Source organism: Anoplopoma fimbria, chromosome 9 (genome assembly GCF_027596085.1).
Source record: "Anoplopoma fimbria isolate UVic2021 breed Golden Eagle Sablefish chromosome 9, Afim_UVic_2022, whole genome shotgun sequence".
NCBI classification, from domain to species: domain Eukaryota; kingdom Metazoa; phylum Chordata; class Actinopteri; order Perciformes; family Anoplopomatidae; genus Anoplopoma; species Anoplopoma fimbria.
The window spans coordinates 21,042,428-21,064,555 of record NC_072457.1 but is presented as its reverse complement, the minus strand read 5'-3'; the positions used below and the strand labels follow the sequence as shown (position 1 = coordinate 21,064,555).

General features: G+C 41.4%; 2 protein-coding genes across 2 annotated transcripts; both read right to left on the bottom strand.

Annotated features, from left to right (window-relative positions):
• Nucleotides 1–798: 798 nt before the first annotated feature.
• On the bottom strand, nucleotides 799–2,888 carry LOC129095800 (uncharacterized). Its single transcript, XM_054604360.1, has 6 exons — nucleotides 2,621–2,888; nucleotides 1,841–1,983; nucleotides 1,488–1,549; nucleotides 1,287–1,400; nucleotides 1,105–1,203; nucleotides 799–1,019 (listed from the first exon to the last, which is right to left on the bottom strand). The coding sequence occupies exons 1-6, from the start codon at nucleotides 2,732–2,734 to the stop codon at nucleotides 895–897; spliced, it is 657 nt and encodes a 218-aa protein (XP_054460335.1). The 5' UTR covers nucleotides 2,735–2,888; the 3' UTR covers nucleotides 799–894.
• Nucleotides 2,889–4,589: 1,701 nt separating this feature from the next.
• Nucleotides 4,590–14,774, bottom strand: fip1l1b (FIP1 like 1b (S. cerevisiae)). The gene is given in 17 exon segments (XM_054605307.1): nucleotides 4,590–5,258; nucleotides 6,322–6,468; nucleotides 6,828–7,017; nucleotides 7,383–7,438; nucleotides 8,261–8,294; nucleotides 8,297–8,341; nucleotides 8,455–8,605; nucleotides 8,727–8,826; nucleotides 9,066–9,122; nucleotides 10,461–10,579; nucleotides 10,845–10,975; nucleotides 12,383–12,490; nucleotides 12,733–12,797; nucleotides 12,974–13,116; nucleotides 13,743–13,809; nucleotides 14,169–14,223; nucleotides 14,465–14,774. Coding segments are annotated over 17 exon segments (1,689 nt in total). The 5' UTR covers nucleotides 14,544–14,774; the 3' UTR covers nucleotides 4,590–5,116.
• Between the last annotated feature and the right edge of the window lie 7,354 nt (nucleotides 14,775–22,128).

Sequence of the window (22,128 nt, the reverse complement as noted above, 5' to 3'; positions counted from 1 at the left end):
GGGAAATGAACCCGGGCCCCTCTTGCTGTGAGGCGACAGTGTTAACCACCACACCACCGTGCAGCAGGCCCAGAGCAGTGCTATGGATATATGAGTGAGAGGATGCAGGAGATAAATCTAACCCCAGAAAATAGTCTGCAGCTCCAGACATTCTTGGGCATCATCAGACAGGTATGTCCTGAGTATATAGTGGTCGGAAGAAGCGCTTTACAAGTACAGTCCATTTATCATTCAGAAGTCGGGCAGTGGCTAGGTTGAAAGCTACACAGCACGCTGTGGCAAACCCTGACGTGTTAGTGAGGAATACTGGGCCCCAGGTTGCTTCAGCTAAAATGAGGGAGCTTAGTGGGGACTTAATCTTTCTCCTTGTGACGTCGAGCCCACACTACCCTCAGAGAAACAGGCATGCGGACACACGGCCGTCCAGATAGCAAAAGGGACACTAGGACAAGACGGCCTCCCTCCTCCTCGTCTTCTGCTGGAGCCAGTCCAACCAAACTGCTGAGGAGCAGAAATCTCAGAGCTACCTTGCCACTGCCCGACTTTTGTGGACTCTGCATGTTTTACTGGGCTGTTTACTTTGGTAAACCTTCTATGCAGACTTCATGTTTGTTTTTCACTGGTGTTTTTTTGCATTCGACAGCTAGTCTTCACTTTTGAAAGGCAGTTTCCTGGTTAATCTACTAAATTGCATTGTATTCTAGACCCAAAAGTTGCTGCCCACTCGCTATATTTGTGCATCTTTTGTTTTCTTATATCTTCTTGAGGGGTATTTGTGAAGAAGAAAAAGTCCAAGGGCGTTCCTCATTCTTCATTTTATTTAATTCTTTTAATTATTTATGTAACCAAGAGGGAAAAATTCCACACTTTCTCTGTACAAAAGGACTAAACTAATCAGTTCACAAACATGTCAAAAAAAGCATCCAGGAGTTTTGCAACTCGATGTCCCATCTTGGCCTCTAACATAGAGTTGAGGGCGCTGATGCCCTCTGAGGGAGCGATGTTGTCTGGGCAGATTTCTGTTGGTATACACATTAAAAAATAAGACAAAAACAGCTCTGTACGACATTATGGAGGCACAGTGTGGAGATAAATAATTCTCACCGTAGTTTGAGTCTATCATTATGGGCGACGGCATCCGGAGACATTCTGCTTGTGTCCTGAACATCTCCACGACTCCAGGTAAGACGCTTTGTCTCCTGCCTGGAAATGAAGATGTCCGAGGTTGAATTAGAAGAATGTTCAGGTCAATGCAGTGTTTAAGGACTGATAGGTGAGTGTCTTACTAAAAAGCAGGAAGCTGGTGAAGGTTTCTTTGCCAGTGAAAACTTGTTCATAGGCAACCAGACAATCGGAGCAGTTAGTGGGCAGGTAGACTTCCTTGAGGTGGAAGGGTTGCTCTGTGAAAAACACAGGGAATAGTGTTTCAATCCAGGTTTCCACTCTTAACGAATCTCTCTGATACATTGTGGCTCCTCTCTGCTCACCAATCAACATTGTGCTGTTTTCAAAGATCACATTGTATGTTAAGCTGGAACATTCCCCATATCTGTGAAGAAAATAGTAAAGCATTATACCATGACAGACTCTTTAGAAAGCCAGAAGAATGAAGCAGGGTTTTTTTTGTAATGTGGTCTGTATTGATGTTCCCCATTTGAGGGTGCTGCTGATGTCTGTACCAAGAAATTCGAATGAGGGAATGGATATGGCAAGAAGGAAAACGATGTAGTGCAAATATATCTCATTAACAAGATGCATGTCTAGGTATTAAAAAGAAAAGTTCCTCTAGAAACATACAGCCTTCAGTCCCGTGGTGCGACAGTTCAGGTGAGGTATTTACATTCTCTGAGTCTGGACGAGGTTGAGGATGTTGCTCTGGGCGGTCGCGGTGATGTCCAGCCAGGCGCTGTTCATCAGGTGGACCAGGGAGCGGCTTCCTGGGAGGTCAGAGCACCCCCCGACGTACAGCCACCTTCCCAACATCTGAAGCACACGCAGACAGATCACAGTGTACATAACGTCAACGTTTCTAAAACAGTGGAGGCCGGGACCTCCTGTGGGCTCATGGGAGAATTCTGAGACGTATAGTTGTTTCCTCCATGCTCCGATTACCAAATGATGCAAAATTTAAATTTGTAGAAGGAACAGGATCATTTTTGGGGTAATTATAGGATAAATAGAGACAGTGTTTGCTATAGCAATGCTTAGGGAGATTAGACACGCATAAAATATAAGGAAATACATTTCCTATAAACAAAAATGATAAAGGAATATTTTCCAAAATTTTAATGGTGCTTTTCTCTTAAGGACGTTCCTGTTTGTCTTTACAATTTGGACCATATTACATAGTTATTTCTAAATAAGTATTAGGAAATAAGGGACCTGTGAAAAGAGGTGCTGCCTATAGAGATTTGCCAACTTTTCATTGTTGGAGCCCCAAAGCCTCTGGGACCTGAAAACAAGTTCAGGGTCCAAATGACATCAGTACAGCATGCAATGTATTTTGCAAAAATGTGTTCGTAGAAGGACAGACGAGTTGAAACATGGCAGGTTACTGCCGTTCACAGTTACACTTACTTACTCACACTTAAGATACAAGGTAAAGCAGAAGTGCACTTACGTCCTCATTGCTGAGAGTTATGGGTTTCACCAGAGTGTCACAGCTGCTAAGAGGAGCAGAGAGTCCCACTGAGAGGAGACTCAGCACCACGACAACCGCTACACACTTCTTCATTCTCTTGATGGGTTTTTTTTTTCCTCCTTCTGTGCTTCCCAGTTTGTCCTCTGCGCTCAGATTTCCTTTGGTCCTCAGGTGAATCTATTCTCTGCCTGACACAAGCCTCAAATCAGCAGTGGATGCATCTCCCCAGCACACATTGACTTTTATGTGAAGGGATGTGAGCAAAGCAAACAGACCAGGCATGGGCCGAGAGAGAGGGAGACTTTGACCTGTTTGAGGAATCTGTATCCGATCACATGTAACAGTAGAGGCTGTTATGCATTTAAGTAAACAAAAATGTTTCTTGCACTTGATTTTATGAACATATCAGTGATGGAGGACATTTTCAGATCATTTACTAGAAAAAAAGTAGCAATACCAGAAAAATACTCCATTAGAAATAAATGCCCTGCAGTCGAGTGATTCATTTCAGTTTCTAACCAAAACTGCAAAGACTTCGGTTTACTTTTATTTCATGTACGTGTGTGTATGTGTATGTGTGTGTAGGTGTAAGTGTGTCTGTATACAGTATGTACTGGATGTGAATGTCGTGGCACACACAGCCTATATCTTTTGTAAATATCTTTTGTGCAAACATCAGAAGTACTCGCATTGCATAAAGAGTTCTTATGCAACTTTAGAGTGACATAATAAAAATCAAACTGTAAATTTGTAGTTTTAATACAGTAGCACTAATTAGATATACTAATTATGCTAAAAAATAAAACGGTGAGAAAGTAATAAATCAATTGTTTACAAGTGAAATAATTAACCTTTCATACTTAAGCCCTAAGAGTGTTCTGGATGAGATCACAACAGCTACTGAGCCTGAATGTCAAATCTTGAGCTTGAGTCATTTGATGGAGAGATCAAATCTGCCGGACTAGAAATCAAACATTAATACTATTAGCAAGTTTTAGAAATGCGTCCGAAAAAAAAAAAGTTCAAAATTTTCCAATCATATGTTAATTTGAAGTTCACTTGAACTTTGTCCTCACCTACTGATAACCTCTGCTGTGCTCTGCCGGTTGTTCCCCACTGAGAACTGTTACCCTTTAAGAATGTGTTGAAATCACACACACACACAAAAAAGTACACACAAAACAGCTGCCTTGATGTGCACATGTACAGGAAAGATCTTTACGGGTCGTATGAAGTTGTATAGAAAATACACCTCTTCTTGCATTAAACATATCTCTCTTTAGCAGCAGCATGGTTACTCATCAAAAACACGTTCCTTTGAAGTCAAATTCAAAGATAAATTATGATAATGCATTTCATGGTGGGATTATGTTAAAGCTATTCTCCAGACATGTTTTAAGACACACAAATTGCTTGGAGTAATAATTTGTCTTTTTAGGCTTTTCTTTACACAAAACTCAATTGCCTTACAAGAAACGTTTAAAGTTACATTCACTTTCATTCTCCCTCATTGAAGAAATCCAGAAAATATGAAATATGTTTTTTTAATCTAAAAACTGCTCGATTGCTCGTCCTAAATTTAGATTTCCTTTGATCACAGAAAAACCTAACCCTTCAGCAGTGTGGGGTAACAATAAGCTAACACTGCTTAAGTGGGAGGGGACTTTACAGATGTTCCGGAGCACATCTATTGCCTCCACACGGCTCTCAACATGGCGACGGCTAAGCAGGCGGAGCAGCTGGATTCCAACACACAGAGGGAGAGCGACCTTTTTAAATATTTCCATGGTCACAATATTTTAAACCCCAAAGGTCATTTTCAGTATGAACAATGGGTAGATTATGCATTCAATTATGATTAGTGAATGTTCTGTGAAATACTATGATGGGAAACTAATAAATGACAGATTCTCTGACTATTACTTCCAAAAAAAGTCACAAAAAGATGTCTTATCAAAAGTTTTTTTTTTTAATTGAACTCAACAAATTGACTCTATAGATGTCTTCATACTGGACAAGAACAAACAAATGACAGAAAAAAAAAAAAGAGCTGAATCTGCTGATCATTGGGACTATACAGTGAAATCTCTGAGCATGACCTAATCGTTACAGCAGTGCTCTGAGGGGAGGGGAGGGACGAGAGAGGGAGGGGGGGGAAGACAGATTGATGCCTTGTCTGGTGTCAGCTAGTGATGGAAAGACAGATGGAGTAAAGAGGACGACCACCCCCTCCTTTACCACCTCCTTTGCTCCGTCCGTTCTCCGCTTGAGGTGACGGTGAGGATGGAGGAGAATTGTGATTGATGGAGAGGAGAGTGACAGGACCCATCGATCGCTCTGCAACTTTCTGGTTTTGTTGGTCTGTGCTCATCTTCCCCCTTTTTGTTGTTTCTCATCTTGGTGGGAGAGACGGAGGGACAAACAACAACCAGAGACAGACAGAGGGAGGGAGGACAAAACGGGACGTGGCCATCGCTACTCCATGGTCTCCTGGTTCTCTTGGTCTGCGCTGATCTCCTCGCCGGCCTCTTTGCCCTCCTTGCTCCTCTTGCTCTTCTTGTGTTTGTGCCTCCGGTGGCTGTCGCCCTCCTCGCTTTCGTGCCTCCTCCTGCTACTGCTGCTAATTGAAGCGGAAGGACGAAAGTGTGGAAAAAGGGCAGAGGAGGTGAGGAGAGGGGAGATTTAGAGAGGTAGAGGAAAGAGACCGGAGAGAGGAGAGAGAGAGAGAGAGAGAGAGAGAGAGAGAGAGGAAAGGGCACAGAGGGAAGACAATAGGGGGAGGCAGATAAAAGGTCAGGTAGGAGAGAGGGGGAAATGGAGACAAGGAGATCAATGGGTGAAAGACAGAAAAGGTGAAGTGAAATGGAGACGGACCAGATGTGTTAGGAAAATAACAGAGACAAACACAAACAGAAAACATTTCTGATATTCCGTTACAGGAAGATAGCTTGACGATTGACCATTTGCTAAGTCTTTATACCACTTAGTTGCTGTCATGAAAGCGTAACTTTGCTCTTTTTCAACCTGGACCCATTTTTCCCCATGTTGGACGATAAAAAGTGAGGTAGGAAATGACCCTAGAGAAAAAGAATCAAACATTCCTCTTTACCTTTTGCTCGATCCGTCTGTCTGTCTGTCTGTTTGCTCGGAAAAGTCTCCTTCGGAAATCTTGCATTGCATTCTCATGGTCGAAATCAGCCGAATACGCAGCCACGACATGGAGAATCTCCTCGATAACACCGAGCTACTCAACAAACTCTGGCAACAGAGAAACTCCTCTCTGCAACTCTAGCTCGCGTCGTCTTACCGCAACAAGTCACATGACACAAACAGACCGGACCGGATCAAGCAAAAGGTAAAGAAAGATGTTTTTTTTTTTTCTGTTTTTGTTCCGAGCCCCGATTGAATTGCAGCCTGCAGATTTTATAAGTAGCTTAGCTAATGTTAGCTAGCCAAGCTAACTCTGTCTTAAGCTGATTTAAATATTTTCAGCTGATTTGTTTTAAAACAAGAATATAATAAAAAATAAAAAAAATAATGTTTTTATATTTACACTTTATGGCTACGTATGTGATGATATGCTAAAAGACATGGAAATAAAGAAACAGCATTGTTCTGATTGTCCGGGTGTGCAAACTGTTAGTCTTTCTAACAGAGAGGTTGTGTGCGTGTTCACGTACCTGCGAGAGGACTTGTGGCGCCCCTCCTCTTTCTCTCGGTGCCGTCTCTCTCGGTGTCTTTCCTCCTTCTCTCTGCTCGACCGGTCCCGATGGCGCTCCCCGTAACCACGCTCCTGGTACTCGCGGTAACGAAACCGCTCATCGTCGCTGTGGAGGTTGAGAGTCTGCTGCGTTACGTTTGCACGCATACCAAACAAGCCCTTACTCTGATAAAATACAGCTTTTTAATGACACAATAAGTTTGTCATTTATCAGTCGGTGTTTAAAAGGTGCATAAACGTATCCCTCCTTTGCTTAAAATATTTTTTTATACATTTTTGACGTGTTATTCAAGGCAAGACGGAGCAAAAAGCTTAAAACATTGAAGACAAAAATCTACTGATACTTCAACTCATGATATCTGCCCATGCTGCAGATACCAGATCCACTCACTAGGACCTATGCTGATACCTCTCTGACATATCGGATTGGCTCCTCCATAGACAGAATCTGTGCCTGGTAATCACCTGGTGTAGCTCATCGCTGAAGGGCTGTGCTCCCTCTCTCTCTCCCGCTCATGTGTCCTCTCTCTGGGCCTCTCTCTCTCCTTCTCTCTCTTGTCCTCCCGACGGCCATAGTAGTCCCAGGGTTTAGAGTTGTCCATCATGGGGGGCCAAGGAGGAGGCACGCCTCCGGACATGGGTGGAGGGTATGCGCCTGACAAGGTAAAGAGGAAGGTACCCAGAGACGGTTATTACTTTGTGTTCAAATGTTTCCTTGAAATGAGACTTTGTTCAAATCCAGTTAGCAACCTGTGATTGTCAATGATAATGCAAGTAGTTGATAATGCACATTAAACAATGTCAAAATACACGCGTCTCCAACAACACTAAAAACAATGGTATAAAAATGCATATTTGATATCCTCGTTTGCACTGTTATAACACATTGCAGTGGTTAGTTCTCATATATATCACATCTTATATCCTGTTAATGTACAAAAAAAAAAAAACATTCTGACATTTGTTGTGCTGCTGGGGTAAAAAAAAAAAAAAAAACAGGTGACATTAAAAGCTTCCTACCTTGAGGGAATGGGTAGGGAGGGACAGAGCGGCCATCATAACCTCCAGGGTGGCCACTGTGGAAAGAGAAGAATGTTAGGACACAATATGTAACATACACCGATATAGGAAAAAGGAATTTGTATCCTGTCTATCTAGCCTGAAAATAGATGTAAACTGCACTGTTCCCTGATTATTTTTTATCTGGTCACCTGTTCAACAAGCTAAGGCGCTGGACAGGATGTGTGTTGATTGTAGATTATATGGAGACTTTAGCAGTAGAGCTAATGTGGTTGTTGTGTAAAGTCTGTAGCTCTGCATGTAATAGACCGATGACATTACTGCTTTAAAAAGGTCATATTGACAACATTTTTATCTAGCTGAATTACATCCACAGAGCTTTTAGAATAAAGTTTCCTTTTTGCTAAAATAAATATGATGACTGAATGGTGTTAAAAGTGTTGACGGGTCCAAAATGAATGTTTTCTTTATCTTAGTGGAAGCTATCTGACATTTGGTTCCCACTTCTAACAAAGCTCATGAGCCAATAGTATTATTAAGTTAGTATCACATTGTGTCTCTGTGTCGTGGGTGATCAAGTTGCCAGTTAGCGTGGGGGACAAAACGGGTAAATGGTTGAGTTTGATGGTTATAGGACAACTCCACTCCAGTAATGGTACAAATCCTGAATGCTCAGCCACAAAAGGAGGCTGCTTCTGCCATAACGGCCTCACTGACCCTATTGTCTGACTGCTCTGCATCAGGTTGCAGGAAATGTGAATATTTACCGTGGCAGCAAGTGACAACTGACGAAAGCCCGTATTAGGTATCTTAGCTTAATTGTCAGCAAAGAAATAACCCCTAAAATGAGAATTTGGTACATTGAAACAAACAATTACCTGTCCATAGTGGGGATGATCGTGGGAGGGGGCCGCTGGGTGGAGGGGGGAAACCGGGAGGAGGAACAGTAATGGGCAACCCTACGAGAGAGAAAAAGAGAATTCACACAATGAAAACAATAAAACAGAGCAAATACAAGGTGAGATAGGATAAAATAATATTAATAATAAAATGATGATGATGATAAACTTACTGGGTGGGGGGATGAGTGGGGGTGCAGCGTTGACGTTTGGTGGTGGAGGGAGGAATGGAGGTGGTGGGATGTTTGGAGGAATTGGTCCAGGAGGGAAGAACGTGGGAATCTTAGCTGGAGTCGGCTCGGCATCCGATGTCTCGGCGATCACCTGCACAAAAACCGGCAGCATGAAAACACGCGCACGCACACACGCAGTCACGCCACAGTTTATTTCAACTTTAACTCCAGTTTAGTGGAACAAAAAGAGCGTCCGCGTTGCTTCTGTGCACCTGGATATTGTTGCCTTCCAGATTGTGTCTGCGTCGCCCTTCAACCCTGCTGATGGTGGCCGTCCCTCCGCCGATCACATCTATAGTTCCGCTCGTCTTCCTGGGAAAAGATTATGAAAAAATGGAAATAAAGACACTGGGCATACGCCTCGTCTACTTCTACTGCCGTCAAAAGAAAGAAAGAAAGTATCTTTGGGGCCTTGGAAGTAGCACCGGGAGTTTTTCTGTGGTCACGTTTCATGGTCAAGAAAAACACCAGGCCCCCACCTGTTTGTACATCAACACATTTCCCATCGGGCCATCATTAAACCTTGCAGGGACAAGGCCGTGCCAACTTACGTATAATAGGACATGTCCTGAGGAGGAGGAGGACCAGGCCACTGAGGGGGAGAGATCCTACCATTTTGAAACAAAGGACAGGGGTAAAGAAGATTACAGCAACGTTGGCCCAATCACACACGTACAGCCCACGGGATGACCTGTTCTAGCAACAGGGACACTGATAGACCTGGTGGTGACCAGGGGCTGGAATGATCCGGATTATGAAATCTCACTTTCCTCAGGCAAGGATCGATATGATCTCCCGGACTCTGTCAGAGTATTTCATCTCCCGGTTAGTGTGCAGACAGTGGACACACGCCTCTGTCCTCGCTCAGCATCTTCTCCCATGATCCTTCTGTGTGTGTGTGTGTGTAAGTGTTGACCGAGCGGCAACTTCTCAGATGCCTTAAACTGCAGTTTGCAAACGGCCACTTGAGGCTTGCTCCAAATCCGTTACATCTCTATAACTTATTTTAACGTTAATAAAGACTGTACAGGGTGTGGGTTTCTATATTATACACCCGTTTCAATTATATTAAGGCTTAAAGTTATGCATAATTAAGAGTGGACGCTTTGAGTGGCGTCATAGCTGTCTCTAGGTTTCACCTCGACCAAGTTCAGTCACTAAACTTAACCTCTCGGCCATGTTTTCTATGTACCAACAGAGGACTCTGGCAAGCAGGAGGTTTGTGTGCTTTATGGTGAATAAGGTTAATTAAAAGGAGCTGACGAGATTGCAGTTCACTGGAGTATGGTAATCTTGTACCGTTTTCATGTGACAAATAAAATGATTGATTGAAGAAGAAGTCATGTGCTCCAGTTTTTTTTTTTCGGTGAGTGAATTTCTAACTTAAGTATTGTTATATTTACATGTTAGCACCGGAACCAACTGGCAACCAGGAGCAACGAGAACGCAGGGTTAACGTCAGCAGTCTAGCAACAGCCTTGCTCAGTAACCTGATTAGCGTAAGCTTACTTAGTATCTTCGAGCTAGTTGGCCGTGTTTCATCAACATGGCCATTTTTAGTGCCAATAATCCATTGCAGAGGAAGAGGGTGCAATAATAGGACGTATTCAAAAAGGTGCCTTTCAGAACCTCAAATGTCGGGAAATGTATGATGGAAATATATAGTATGTGTCATATCGGGTCCCTTCATCTGCCGCCTTTTTTATTCACTCCAGCTTCAGTGGACATTTAAGTCACATGCTTCATGTTCACATAATATTTATATACCAACTTTTTCACCTCAGCCAAGCGGAAAACATTTTTTTCCCAGGCCATTTCACTGAGTTTTTTTTAAATACTTACATTGAAAATGTTGTTAAAAAGGGTGGATGAAAACACTTGAAGTAGAAACTGTGTGTTATATTACCAGATATCTTAATTAGTGCAGATAAAAGCACAAGTGTTACCTGGGGACCTGACTGACAGTGGGCTTGTACAGGCTGACGGGTGATGTGAAGTCTGGCTTGGACGTGTGAACGGGCAAACAGGACATGTCTTTGTCATTTCCTGTCCGGCCTTGCTGAACCTAAAAAAAAAAAGAGCCAAAAAATAAGCTTGTTAATATATTTCATGTGTTAATAATCATAGTAGAGATAGTTTTTTGTCTCTTTACAACATTGTAGAACAAGAGGTGATAGACATGTTTGTAAAGTTTCCAGATAAAACCACACAGGAAACTGCTTTCATTCCAACTAACTGGTGAGAGGGAGAGGCTTAGAAAACAGAAGTTGAAGGGGAATGAATAGGGCGTTGACAGAAAGAAAAGGACAGATTAAGCCCTGGTCTCTCACAGTGATTTTGCTCGTCACAGAGCCGACGGTAGAGACCTCCAGGCCCATGCGCAGTCTCTTCTGTTTTTCACAGTAAGCCTTCCATGTGTCTTCATTGAAGCCGTAGTTAAAGTAGTCCGACAGATCCGCTCCTACACAAACACACACACACACAAAACATGTGAAATACTGCCTCTGGGCGCCTGTATGTCACCAAACATCCTGAAAGTGATCATAAGTGAGGTGCCTTCACCCTCATGTTATGTTGCAGGTCAAATTGACCCGTTTCAAACTTTGAAAATCTAGTACTTTTTCAGTTCTTCTACTTGCTTTAATTAGTGTAATCAACGTTAAAAATAAAAATGGTTCCTATCATGTATTTGCAACCCACACACTCTTTCTCACTACCCCACCTGTGCGAGAAATACAGATACTTTTATGACTTTGACGGGAACCTTTTATTTTCGCACGGGAAAACTGTGCCCACACTCAGCAGGTGATGGGTCGAAACATGCAAAAGGGTTGCTTGGGATTCCTACCAACATTACACTCCGCAGCTACATACAATACAGCAGCTGACTGTAAGACAACATGAGCAACAGAAACTAAAGGACGACAGCCCTGGAGGCTCTGGAACACATCCTTGATCACAACAGTAAAATAGAGGAGGATGTGTCTGAAAATGTAGACCATCTTCAGGTCAATTCAGATTATGAGGAAAATTGATTCTTATTCCTCCAAGCAAGACATTCATGTCAAAAAAATACAGTACAGTGGTCATCCTCACCCAATATACGCCAGTCAGGCTGTCTGCCGAAAACATTATAAAGACATTGCCAAGCCGCACCAGGATGGCAGTGACTCGTGTCACAGACATCAAGCTTTTGAGCTGGTCATTCCCAACTCTATACAGAAACTCATTCTAGAAATGACTAATCTAGAAGGGAGATGGTTTTTGGGGAGAAGTGGAAGGAGCTGGATGAAACACATTTACATGCATATATGGGGCTCCTTATCCTTGCTGGGGTCAAAAAGTCACTTTAAATAAACATAAATAAAGTTTACTTTCAATACAAATCCTTATGACTCATTTGGCTTGATTTTAATTGAGCGGGTCAATATGACCCTGAACAGAAGAGGTGTCTCATCTCTATTCATCTACATCACCCCATTAAAAAAAAGAAGTTTTTCAAAATGTAAACAAAAATATATGTTATGTAAGACTAATGCAATTTATATCTAGGTTTTTCCAATGCACCTAAAAATGGTTTGAACATGTATTTTTCATGAAAACGAGTGAGTTGTCCTAATGGAACTATGATCTGTGAGGGGTGAATAACGCCATTACACTAAATACTGATTGTATTGTTAGTAATGGTGTTGCTAATGAGGAACAAACTATATTATATATATTTTTTGATTTCTAACAACCTTTGGATGATTAAACATGCACCGGGTCACATTATTGCTGTTCCTGACAAATGAACATAACAGGAGGGTTAAGAAACAGTTACACATTTCTACTGGGTTTTTTTCCAGCTTCACACACACACACACACCTGGCTTTCTCCAGGGTTTCTCTTCAAAGGACTCCACGTCAGCCTCCAGCACTGGAACCCCGTTAATGTTTCCAGGACCATCCAGATCCACTCCCTTCATCTTGGAGGCTACGGAAAGAATAATAACCATCATAACATGTTAACTAGACATGAACATTTTGTTGAAACTCTTTAATACTCTCTGTGTATATATATATATATATATATATATATATATATATATATATATATATATGCATGCTCTGTGTATCAGTGTTTTGAACTGAATAGTGCAGATGAGCGCAGAAAAGAACAAGTTTGTTTTTTTAATAGTTCAAACCAGAAAGCTGTTCAAGAATAGAGGGCAATACCTTGTCCATAAGGTCTGGAGCCTGTGGTCTTTATGTTGAGATTGACAGGTGGAGCTCCATAAGTTCTAGGAGGACAAAATAAATAAAACTCTGTCACAATGTCTCCTCTTACTTAGCCGTCATAAACACCATATTCTGTGGTGGACAAACTATTTTTTTAACTTTGTTAACAAGTTTGTTTAAAGTAGCCCGTGGCTGTTTAAATCAACCGCAAAACAACACACATTGACTGAAAACCTACGTGTACTGCGGGGCTCCAGTTTTTATGTCTCCAATGGTGACACGGACATCATCGTCGTCATCATCACTGTCGCTGTCACTGTCAACATCTTCACCTGCTCCTCCACCTTCACCCTCGCCGTCACCCTCACCTTCGCCGGTCGCCTGACAGAAAAAAGGATGAGGCATGAGCAGTTCTCATTGGGACAGAAAACAACTGTGAGAGGGATGGGAATTGGGCCCGTTTCAGAAAGCAGGTTTACCAAACTCTGAGCCTCTCCATTAATTCCAAGTTGACTAACCCTGAGAAGGAAAACTCAAGAGTTTTATTCCGTGCTGAGAGTGACTTGACTGTGTAATATTTGAATGTGAGGGCAAAAACAAACGCTGCACAAAGAAATGTCTGAAAACCCGTAAAAGCAGCGTTAGATTTTTCTGGTCACAAACTAATATCCACCCTAGGATTTACAAACTAACCTACAGTGTATGATACTCAGACAGTAAGCCTTTGTCAATAAATGCGCTTTGATACGTGCTTTGATAAGGACTGAGTGAATGAATGAGGAAATAAAACATCATAAATGAAAGTGTTACTATGGTAACACACCCAGAGTTAAGTTGCCTCTCTTTATGGAACTGAAAACTCAAGAGTTCAGGGTTAACTAGCTCAGCGTTTCCATTAAACCTGCTTTCTGAGACGGGGCACTGGGAGGTAAGTAAGCACATAAACACACAGGGCACCCGATGCAGCACATACTGGAACTGTCTGCACGCGGACCACGGTTACCTACCTCAGACGACACTCCATTCCCTGTAGCGTGTCCTGCAGCGTCCTCTGTTGAAGCATCAGCAGGTGCACTATAGAGAGAAGGAAAAGCAGAGTTCTCATGTTCTCCAACTTCATGATCACAATGCAAAAAATGTAGCACAGGATTAAAAAAAAAATGGTACAAAACAATGACTTTAATCTAGTTAGTTTTCCGGTGCTGTTAAGAATGTGTATTTGTCATCAGCCTGTAAAATGATGTAGATTTGTATATAATGACGGGTCCACAGTCAGTCCATGAGAATGAGAAAGCTTTCCTCTGGATGTAAACAGGTGTGTGTGTGTGTGATGTGTGTTTGATCATGTGTGAACTATGTGTGAACACAGACACACACACACACACACACACACACACACACACACACACACACACACACACACACACACACACCTGACTGCAGCATTCAGTTTGGCCTCTTCATCCTCATCTTTGCCATCAGTCTCATCTGAAATATGAGGGGGGGAAAAAAAAAAGAAAGCACATGCTCATGTTAAACTTCATGCACACAATCCAACATGGACCAACATTAGTATTAAACACGTGTCCCGTTTCAATAACACATGACATAGAAGTATTTCATCACTACTATTATTATTACTATTATTATTATTATTGTTATTATTATTATTATTATTATTATTCTATCATCCAGGCAGGGCTAGTTTGGCTTAGCATGGTCGCATCACCTCCATAGAGCCATTCCTCCTCCTCGTCTCCGGCGCTGGCCTCGGCAGCGGCCGTCTTGTCCGCTTCCTCCGCAGACATGTCGACGGAGAGTCTCGTGAGTTCACCCGACGGCAGCCTCGCGCACACACGACACTCAGCAAAAGGCCTTTCAACGCAGACAGCCACGTGCAGTGTGATCCCTTCTGTGGGGGGACGCGGTTACGTACAACGACTATGCACTCATTAGACTCATTAGACTCATTAGATTCATTAGATTCATCTTCAGCCGAGCAGAGCGGAGTGAATGGTCTGTGTGTGTGTGTGTGTGTGTGTGTGTGGACCCGGAAGAGATTGTGACGTCACGCTGAGGTGAAGGCGTCGGTGCTGAAAAAAACACAGCGACCCCCAGCGGCCGAGACAGGAGGGGTGAAATGAGGAGAAAAAAAAACAACTGAAAAATAAATAAATAAATATATATTATTTAATATTTATTTAATATTTCCCACATAGTAAACAAAACCAAAAAAAAGACATAAAATCCATTGTGTGCTTCTTTTATTCTTAACTGTATGGAGAAATTATGAGATGAGGCCCTCCGACTGCCTTAAAAGCGTCCTGTGGTTATACTTATTGTATTTGTTTGTTTCTGCACTTATTGCATTTGTATTAGTTTGTTTCACTTATTGTATTCGTATTAGTTTGTTGTATTAGTTTGTTTCTGCACTTATTGTATTCGTATTAGTTTGTTGCACTTATTGTATTCATATTAGTTTGTTGCACTTATTTCTATTCGTATTAGTTTGTTTCTGCACTTATTGTATTTGTATTAGTTTGTTGCACTTATTGTATTCGTATTAGTTTGTTGCACTTATTGTATTTGTATTAGTTTGTTGCACTTATTTCTATTCGTATTAGTTTGTTGCACTTATTGTATTCGTATTAAGATAAGATAAGATAAGATAATCCTTTATTAGATAAGATAAGATAAGATAATCCTTTATTAGTCCCGCAGCGGGGAAATTTACAGGATTACAGCAGCATAGAGGATAGTGCAAACAAGAGACATAGTAAAAAAAACAAGATCAAAAATAAGTATTATAAATAAGCAAATGAGCAATAAAAAAACAGTAAAAAACAGTAAAGAATCCACAGTAACTGAAATATTATATATACAGACAGAAACTATTATAACTATTGTATTGCACAGTGTATTTGTATTGCAGAGGTTTTTAGTGTCATGTGGTCTACTGGGAGCAGAGCTGGTTGTGCAGCCTGACAGCAGCAGGAAGGAAGGACCTGCGGTACCTCTCCTTCACACACCGGGGGTGGAGCAGCTGGTGGCTGAAGGAGCTGTACAGAGCTGCCAGGGTGTCCTGCATGGGGTGGGAGGTGTTGTTCATCAGGGATGACAGCTTGGCCATCATCCTCCTGTCTCCCACCACCTCCACCGTATCCAGTGGACACCCCAGCACACTGCTGGCCTTCCTGACAAGCTTGTTTAGTCTCTTCCTGTCGGCTGTCGAGATGCTGCTGCTCCAGCAGACCACTGCATAAAAGATGACTGATGCCACCACAAAGTCGAATAAGGTCTTCAGGAGTGCTACTTGCACTCCAAATGACCTCAGTCTCCTCAGCAGATAGTCTTAAGGAGTAGTTATTGTCATTATGCATTATGTCATTATTCTTCCACATAAAACTTGGAAATCTGTTTCTTCATGGACTCACTCACAACAGGAGAAATAAAGGATTATCTTATTTTATCTTATCTTATCTTATCTTATCTTATCTTATCTTAATACGAATACAATAAGTTGCCACAGTGATGAAAAGCACACCTTTGTCTGCAATATATATTGATTTATTAAGTATCCCTTAAGAGGCTTTAGCACAAACTACAAAAAGCAACCCCAGATCAAAAGAAGACAAAGGTAAGTGCATGTTTGCCTCCACAGACTTCCAGGGAAATTAACATTAAGGCACTCCACCCTGCTCCAGTGGCCAGCATTAAGACCGTGGTTGTTGGTTTTGCTGAGCAGCAACAAGGTGCAGTAATCTATACACTGTAATTCTATAACTGTAGCTGTGCAGATTAAGGCAGGGCGTTGCTGGAGAAGAGAAAACATCCTCAGTGCACTATAACATATTTAACATTATTTATATACCACTTTTCTTACTGTAACACACTTTAAAAGTGATTAGGCAGGGACATATATATATATATATATATATTATTACATTTTTTTACTGTAGTTTTAAAAGAAAATATACATCTACATCTATGAAATCAAGCAGCAGCTGCAGTGCTCATCAGCAGCAAACAGATTGCTGTTGTGGTTCTGTTTGCCCCCGATAATGCAAAGAGGATTGTTAATGCATTTATGGCCTTTTAAGTGGAGGCCACTTTTGCATTGTCAGTAAACGACAAGGAAATATGTGTATTCTCTCACTCCCTCTTTTTCTCCGCCACTCAAGCTATTATCACTTATTTTTGCAATGGTGATTATACAGAGGCAAAATCCACACAAACTTGATAGATCTGATGCTGAAATTACATCGGTATGGAAACGTGCACATCCACATGGATGTGGAGGAGAGCATGCACGACATGCACACACTGTGGTCATTTTATATTTGTGTGTAAATTGATTTTCTCTCATATTAAGTACTGTATCACATTATACATTTGAGCTTTTATGTGGATCCCTGTATGTTCACAGCACACACACACACAGACACACATAGGAATACGGTAGAGAGAGAGAGAGGGATGCCAATGGTCTCTCAGGTAAACTAATCATGGACATTGCATTTATTTCATTCACTCTGTCTCCCCTGACCTCATCTTACTCCTCTCTGTATTTTACCCCATCTGCTTTCAAATCATCACAGTCCCTCCCCTTTTGCTCTCCACCTCTTCTACTTTACTTAAAGTGGCAATCCTTAAGCTATACATCCTGGTTGATTTTGAATTTCTTTTTGAGTGAAATTAAAAACTGTTTTGTTTCAGGAAAGTCGCCACAGACACCTTGCAAATATATAAATATTGCAATATTTTCATTAGTGGGCTAAAAAGCTCAATCCCCATTGAGTTACCTCCTTCAATGAAAATCTTCCAGATTGCCACTTTAACTTGCATGTCCATAATTGTCAATGGCTTTTCTGGTAAAGCATTTTGTACGAGGTTTTAAATTGTAAGTATGATAATTCAGACAAAACACTGGGCTGGTGAAAAAAGTAACTCTGTTACAAATTATGCCAAACTTTAAGACATTATGTTTATCAAATAAAAAGAGGGATTAGGTGTTCCTTTATGGGTACAGGAACATTCATACATCTTAAACAAAATAAATCATTTAGAAACCCATCGGATTATTGGAAAAATGGAATTGAATCATCTAGTAAACTCAAATACATTGTTTTCAAATAGCGGCAACATTCATGCACTATAACACTCTAGAACCACATCACCATGCAGTACACAACAATTATTTTATTTTTTTAAGGAATATGAAAAGAAAGGATATTTAGTTGACAGGTGATGCAGACACATGTTTCTATTATTTTGCCCACCCCAACAGTATGTAACTCCTCCACTCTCCATCCTTTTGCACCATGTTTGCTTTTGTTTCCCCTTTCTCCTTTCCCCTTCACCCTCTGAATCCTCCCGCTTCTCTCTGTTCACCCTCCCTCCCTGCCTGCCCCCTCCTTACGGTGGATTAGGCCCTCTTACAGCCTAGTCGATGCTAATCAGGTTTATCCAGACAGAGGGCGATCATTGGGCTATCAGTAATTACAGGCGCTGATATTAGTTTACTCAGATATGTGCCCTGGCACATTTTCAATCCACATCATCTCTTTGGATCTAACATGTGGTCATCACAACAGTGTGACGCCACACACAGCAGTTTAACAACACAGTTCCTACTCTTTTGTTATGCAACACAAAGATCCATCTGTCGTGAAAAATAAATTATTGTTTTAAGCTAAGGCCTCAGATTATAAGATAAATGTCACAAATGTGATTACCCAAACTGTGCAATTAGGATTTGAGCTCATTTGTTTTGCATCAGAAGTTCACTGCAGAACAACAATTTATGCAACTTTCAATTTCCCTTTATGATAATGTTTGAAGCAGAAGTTTTAAGAATTATGCTCATTTTCTTTCTGCAGGGATTTAGATGAGAAGAATGATACCACACTCAGATCTGCACACTAAATATTAAGCTACAGCCAGTTAGCTTAGCTTAGCACAAAGACTGGAAACAGGGGGAAACAGCTAGCCTGGCTCTGTCCAAAGGTAACACAATCCACCTTCCAGCCTTGTTAAAGCTCACTAATAAGCAACTATTTCTTGGCTCTGAGCAGTTGCCAGGCAACCAGTGAAGACTCCAGGACGTTACTTTGTCTGGCTGAGAAATGGTCCAGCACTTTTTTTTTGTTACTTTGGTTTTTGTGCAGATTACAAAAATAGACAGATATGGCAGTGTATCTATCTTCCATTTAACTCTAACAGACAGCAGAAAAAGCAACTCTTCCTTTAAGGTTAGAACATCACTGGATTCAATCAAAGTAAATTACATCAAAGTGAAGCTAAGCCTTACATTGTTTCTCTGAGGAAATGTTCTTTATTTTTTTATTTATTTTTTAGCCCACCTCTTAGTCCAATCTGTTCAACTGGTTATCATTGATATGTGAAACACCACAATTGAACCATGGATGTACACTTAACAACCACACAGAGTGGGTCAAAAAAAAACTCCACTGCACTGACTGTATTAAAGGAGAGGGGAGACAAATGGACAGAGATATCAGGTTTATAATGCCCAGTCAGCAGACAGAAAACAGCATCGGATTGCATCAGGGAAAAAAAAGGTTATGCTGAGCCTTTGGCCAATCATTCCTGGGAGAAACAATGAGGTATTCTTTGATTTAAACATGTGTGTCCAAGTGTGTGTGTGTGTGTGTGTGTGTGTGTGTGTGTGTGTGTGTGTGTGTGTGTGTGTGTGTGTGTGTGTGTGTGTGTGTGTGTGTGTGTGTGTGTGTGTGTGTGTGTGTGTGTGTTTTGTCTGTCTCCTGTGGTTTTGTGGAAACTGCCAAAGACGGCGTACGTATGTGCCTGCCTGCGGGTGTGAAGATCCATTTGCAGGTGATTGAGTTAGGATGTGTGTGTGTGTGTGTGTGTGTGCGTCACTAAAAAGGAGAAAGGAGAATGAGGGGAGAGAGGGAAGAGAGGGGAAGGTGAAACAGAACAAGAGAGAGAAAACAAGGAGAGAGAGAGGAATGTTTTTTTCATTACGTAATCTAATCTAAGTGGCTATTTTTCTTGTATAAAACCTGCGTTGCCCTCTATGAGACCGCTGTCCTCATCGGTCTAAAAGCACTGAGTGAGTCATGCTGTGGGTCCACACACACACACACACACACAAACACAAAGCGAGTCACAGTGAGTCAGCCAAGATCGGCCATAGACGCTCACCTCAGTGATGAATAATGTAAAAGGGAAAGGCATAGTATAAGCTGCTCACATGACATGTTAACTCGGTGGGCAGCAGACATATGGACGATCCTGACGGACTCACATGCAAACAAACACAGTGACTTCTTCTCAGGGCAGCTGGCAGACAGGTGGATTGTACTTTGACACCTTGAGGTGCAGGTTTCCTTTGTCTGCATGCAGAATATTTAACAGAAGATTCGCTGAAGTCAATCTGTCACCGAAGCATTGTGGGAAACGGGTTTATTCACTTTTGGTTGGAGAGCCAGATGAGAAGATTGCAGCTGGTTAGCTTAGCTTAGCACGCAGACTCTGAACAGCTAGCCTGGCTTTTTCTAAATGGGAACAAAATTAACATACTAGCTACCATAAAGTTCACCAATGAACACCTCATATCTCTTTTCTTTTGAATTTGTACAGACACACAAAGAAGTTAAAAAGGTTAATTCGCCGTTTGGCTAGTTGTTTCCAGTCTTTGTGCTTAGCTTGCCCAAAATGTTAAAAACTGACAAATATTTGGGGTTAAGCTCTCAGGCTGTGTCCCCTTTTGAGCTTTTACATCAGATGTGCGATCCAATTTTTGCACCAGAAACAACCAAACGTTTCATGGTGCAAATGTGAAATACGCCTTTGAGGCATCCCTGTCTGCAAAAACATCTATGTGGAGCACATGGTCGGGCAATGGCTTTCGGACCCTCAGGCTTTTGAGTCAAAACCCTCCTCCCTTCCATCTACCATCCTCACTCCCTAACGGGTGCATGGCGTCACAACAACGTCCACAATTCAGTCTATGTGGCGCAATATCCCTGTTAACATAGCGCTTTATTACAATGACCCAAAGGACTGGACTGGACTTTGGTTCAACTTGTTTTTATTGGTCCTCTTTGCATAGTCATCAGGAAGGAAAACTGTCCAAAAGTCCAAAAGTCCAAAAGCTGAGCCCCAGTCTGAATGGGTGTGTGTTTGCAGAAGTTAGATTTGCCCAGTTTGCTTGTTTTTTCTAAACTGGAACCATTACCAGTCACATTTTCCAGAGAATTATATTGAAAAAACAAATTAACGAAGTAACAAAAATCAATTAAAGAGAAGTTCTGCTTCTGTTCTAGTTTGTTTAGCGTCATCTTGCCATCATGTGATGAAAAAAAGGCATGAAGCCATGGGGCGGTGCAGTGAGGTTAGAGATTATTATCATGTGTGTAATAAAATAACACAACGGTCCCAGTGTCCTCTCGCATATTCCTCTGGAGAACTGGAAAACACACAGACCAGACGAGAATAAAAACCCACACATAACCAAACACACACACACACACACACACACACACACACACACACACACACACACACACACACACACACACACACACACACACACACACACACACAATATTATGCAGAGCTGGCCCTAAGGCATAAAGTGAAATAAGTGGAAAAATGTGTTTCTCTTAAGTTTTTGTTGTGATTTAAGTATTTTAATGTTGTCACAGCCCAATAGTCCATCTTCATCTAGTCTTTGAGGGTGCTTTTTGGGAATAAATCCCGTTCACTGTTGGTCTTTGGTATCCACCTGATTTTTCACAACATTTTGGTAGGTAGACCTCCTAACTAAAACTGGATTACCAAACATAGACAAATTGGTTGTTTTTTCTCCAACCAATTTAAGAAAAACTAATTTAATATTCTAAGAAAATTTGGGGGTTCCTATTTGGGGGTTATAGCAAATAATACATATGTGAAGAGCTACAAAAAATTAAGGTTTGGGGGTTTTATATGAAGGCAAAAACATTTGGGGAATAAATTGTGGTATGTTCATGAACGGTTGTGTTTTTGGTTAATTCAGGGGCACTATAACAAAATCCCTCAGTTTTTATCCACTTTCTTTTTTTTTTATCTATACTTTCCCTAAGAATAACTCTATTCAAAACATGTAATGAAATCTGGGTTATGACTGATGCTGCTAATTTAATATGACAACCGTTGGGTTTGTAGGTGGTATGTGTATACAAACAGCCACATTATAATCTTTTATTGACTCCTAGCGTGATATTAAGTTGATTAGATCAGGGAAAAGGAGTGACTCCACTATTAAAGCTGGGGGAAACACAAGACCTGGGAAGCGCATCACAAAACTGGACGGGTTTCTGCATGAAGGGAAACTCCTGCCAAATGAAAGAGCTGTCATCAAGACGT

Bases quoted from the DNA above. Each gene is read 5' to 3' on its own strand.
- LOC129095800 (XM_054604360.1), bottom strand. From the start codon at position 2,734: ATGAAGAAGTGTGTAGCGGTTGTCGTGGTGCTGAGTCTCCTCTCAGTG. The intron at 1,401-1,487 runs GTGAGCAGAGAG...TGTTTTTCACAG, and splicing joins AAACAGCACAATGTTGATTG to AGCAACCCTTCCACCTCAAG. The intron at 1,204-1,286 runs GTAAGACACTCA...CTTCATTTCCAG, and splicing joins CACCAGCTTCCTGCTTTTTA to GCAGGAGACAAAGCGTCTTA.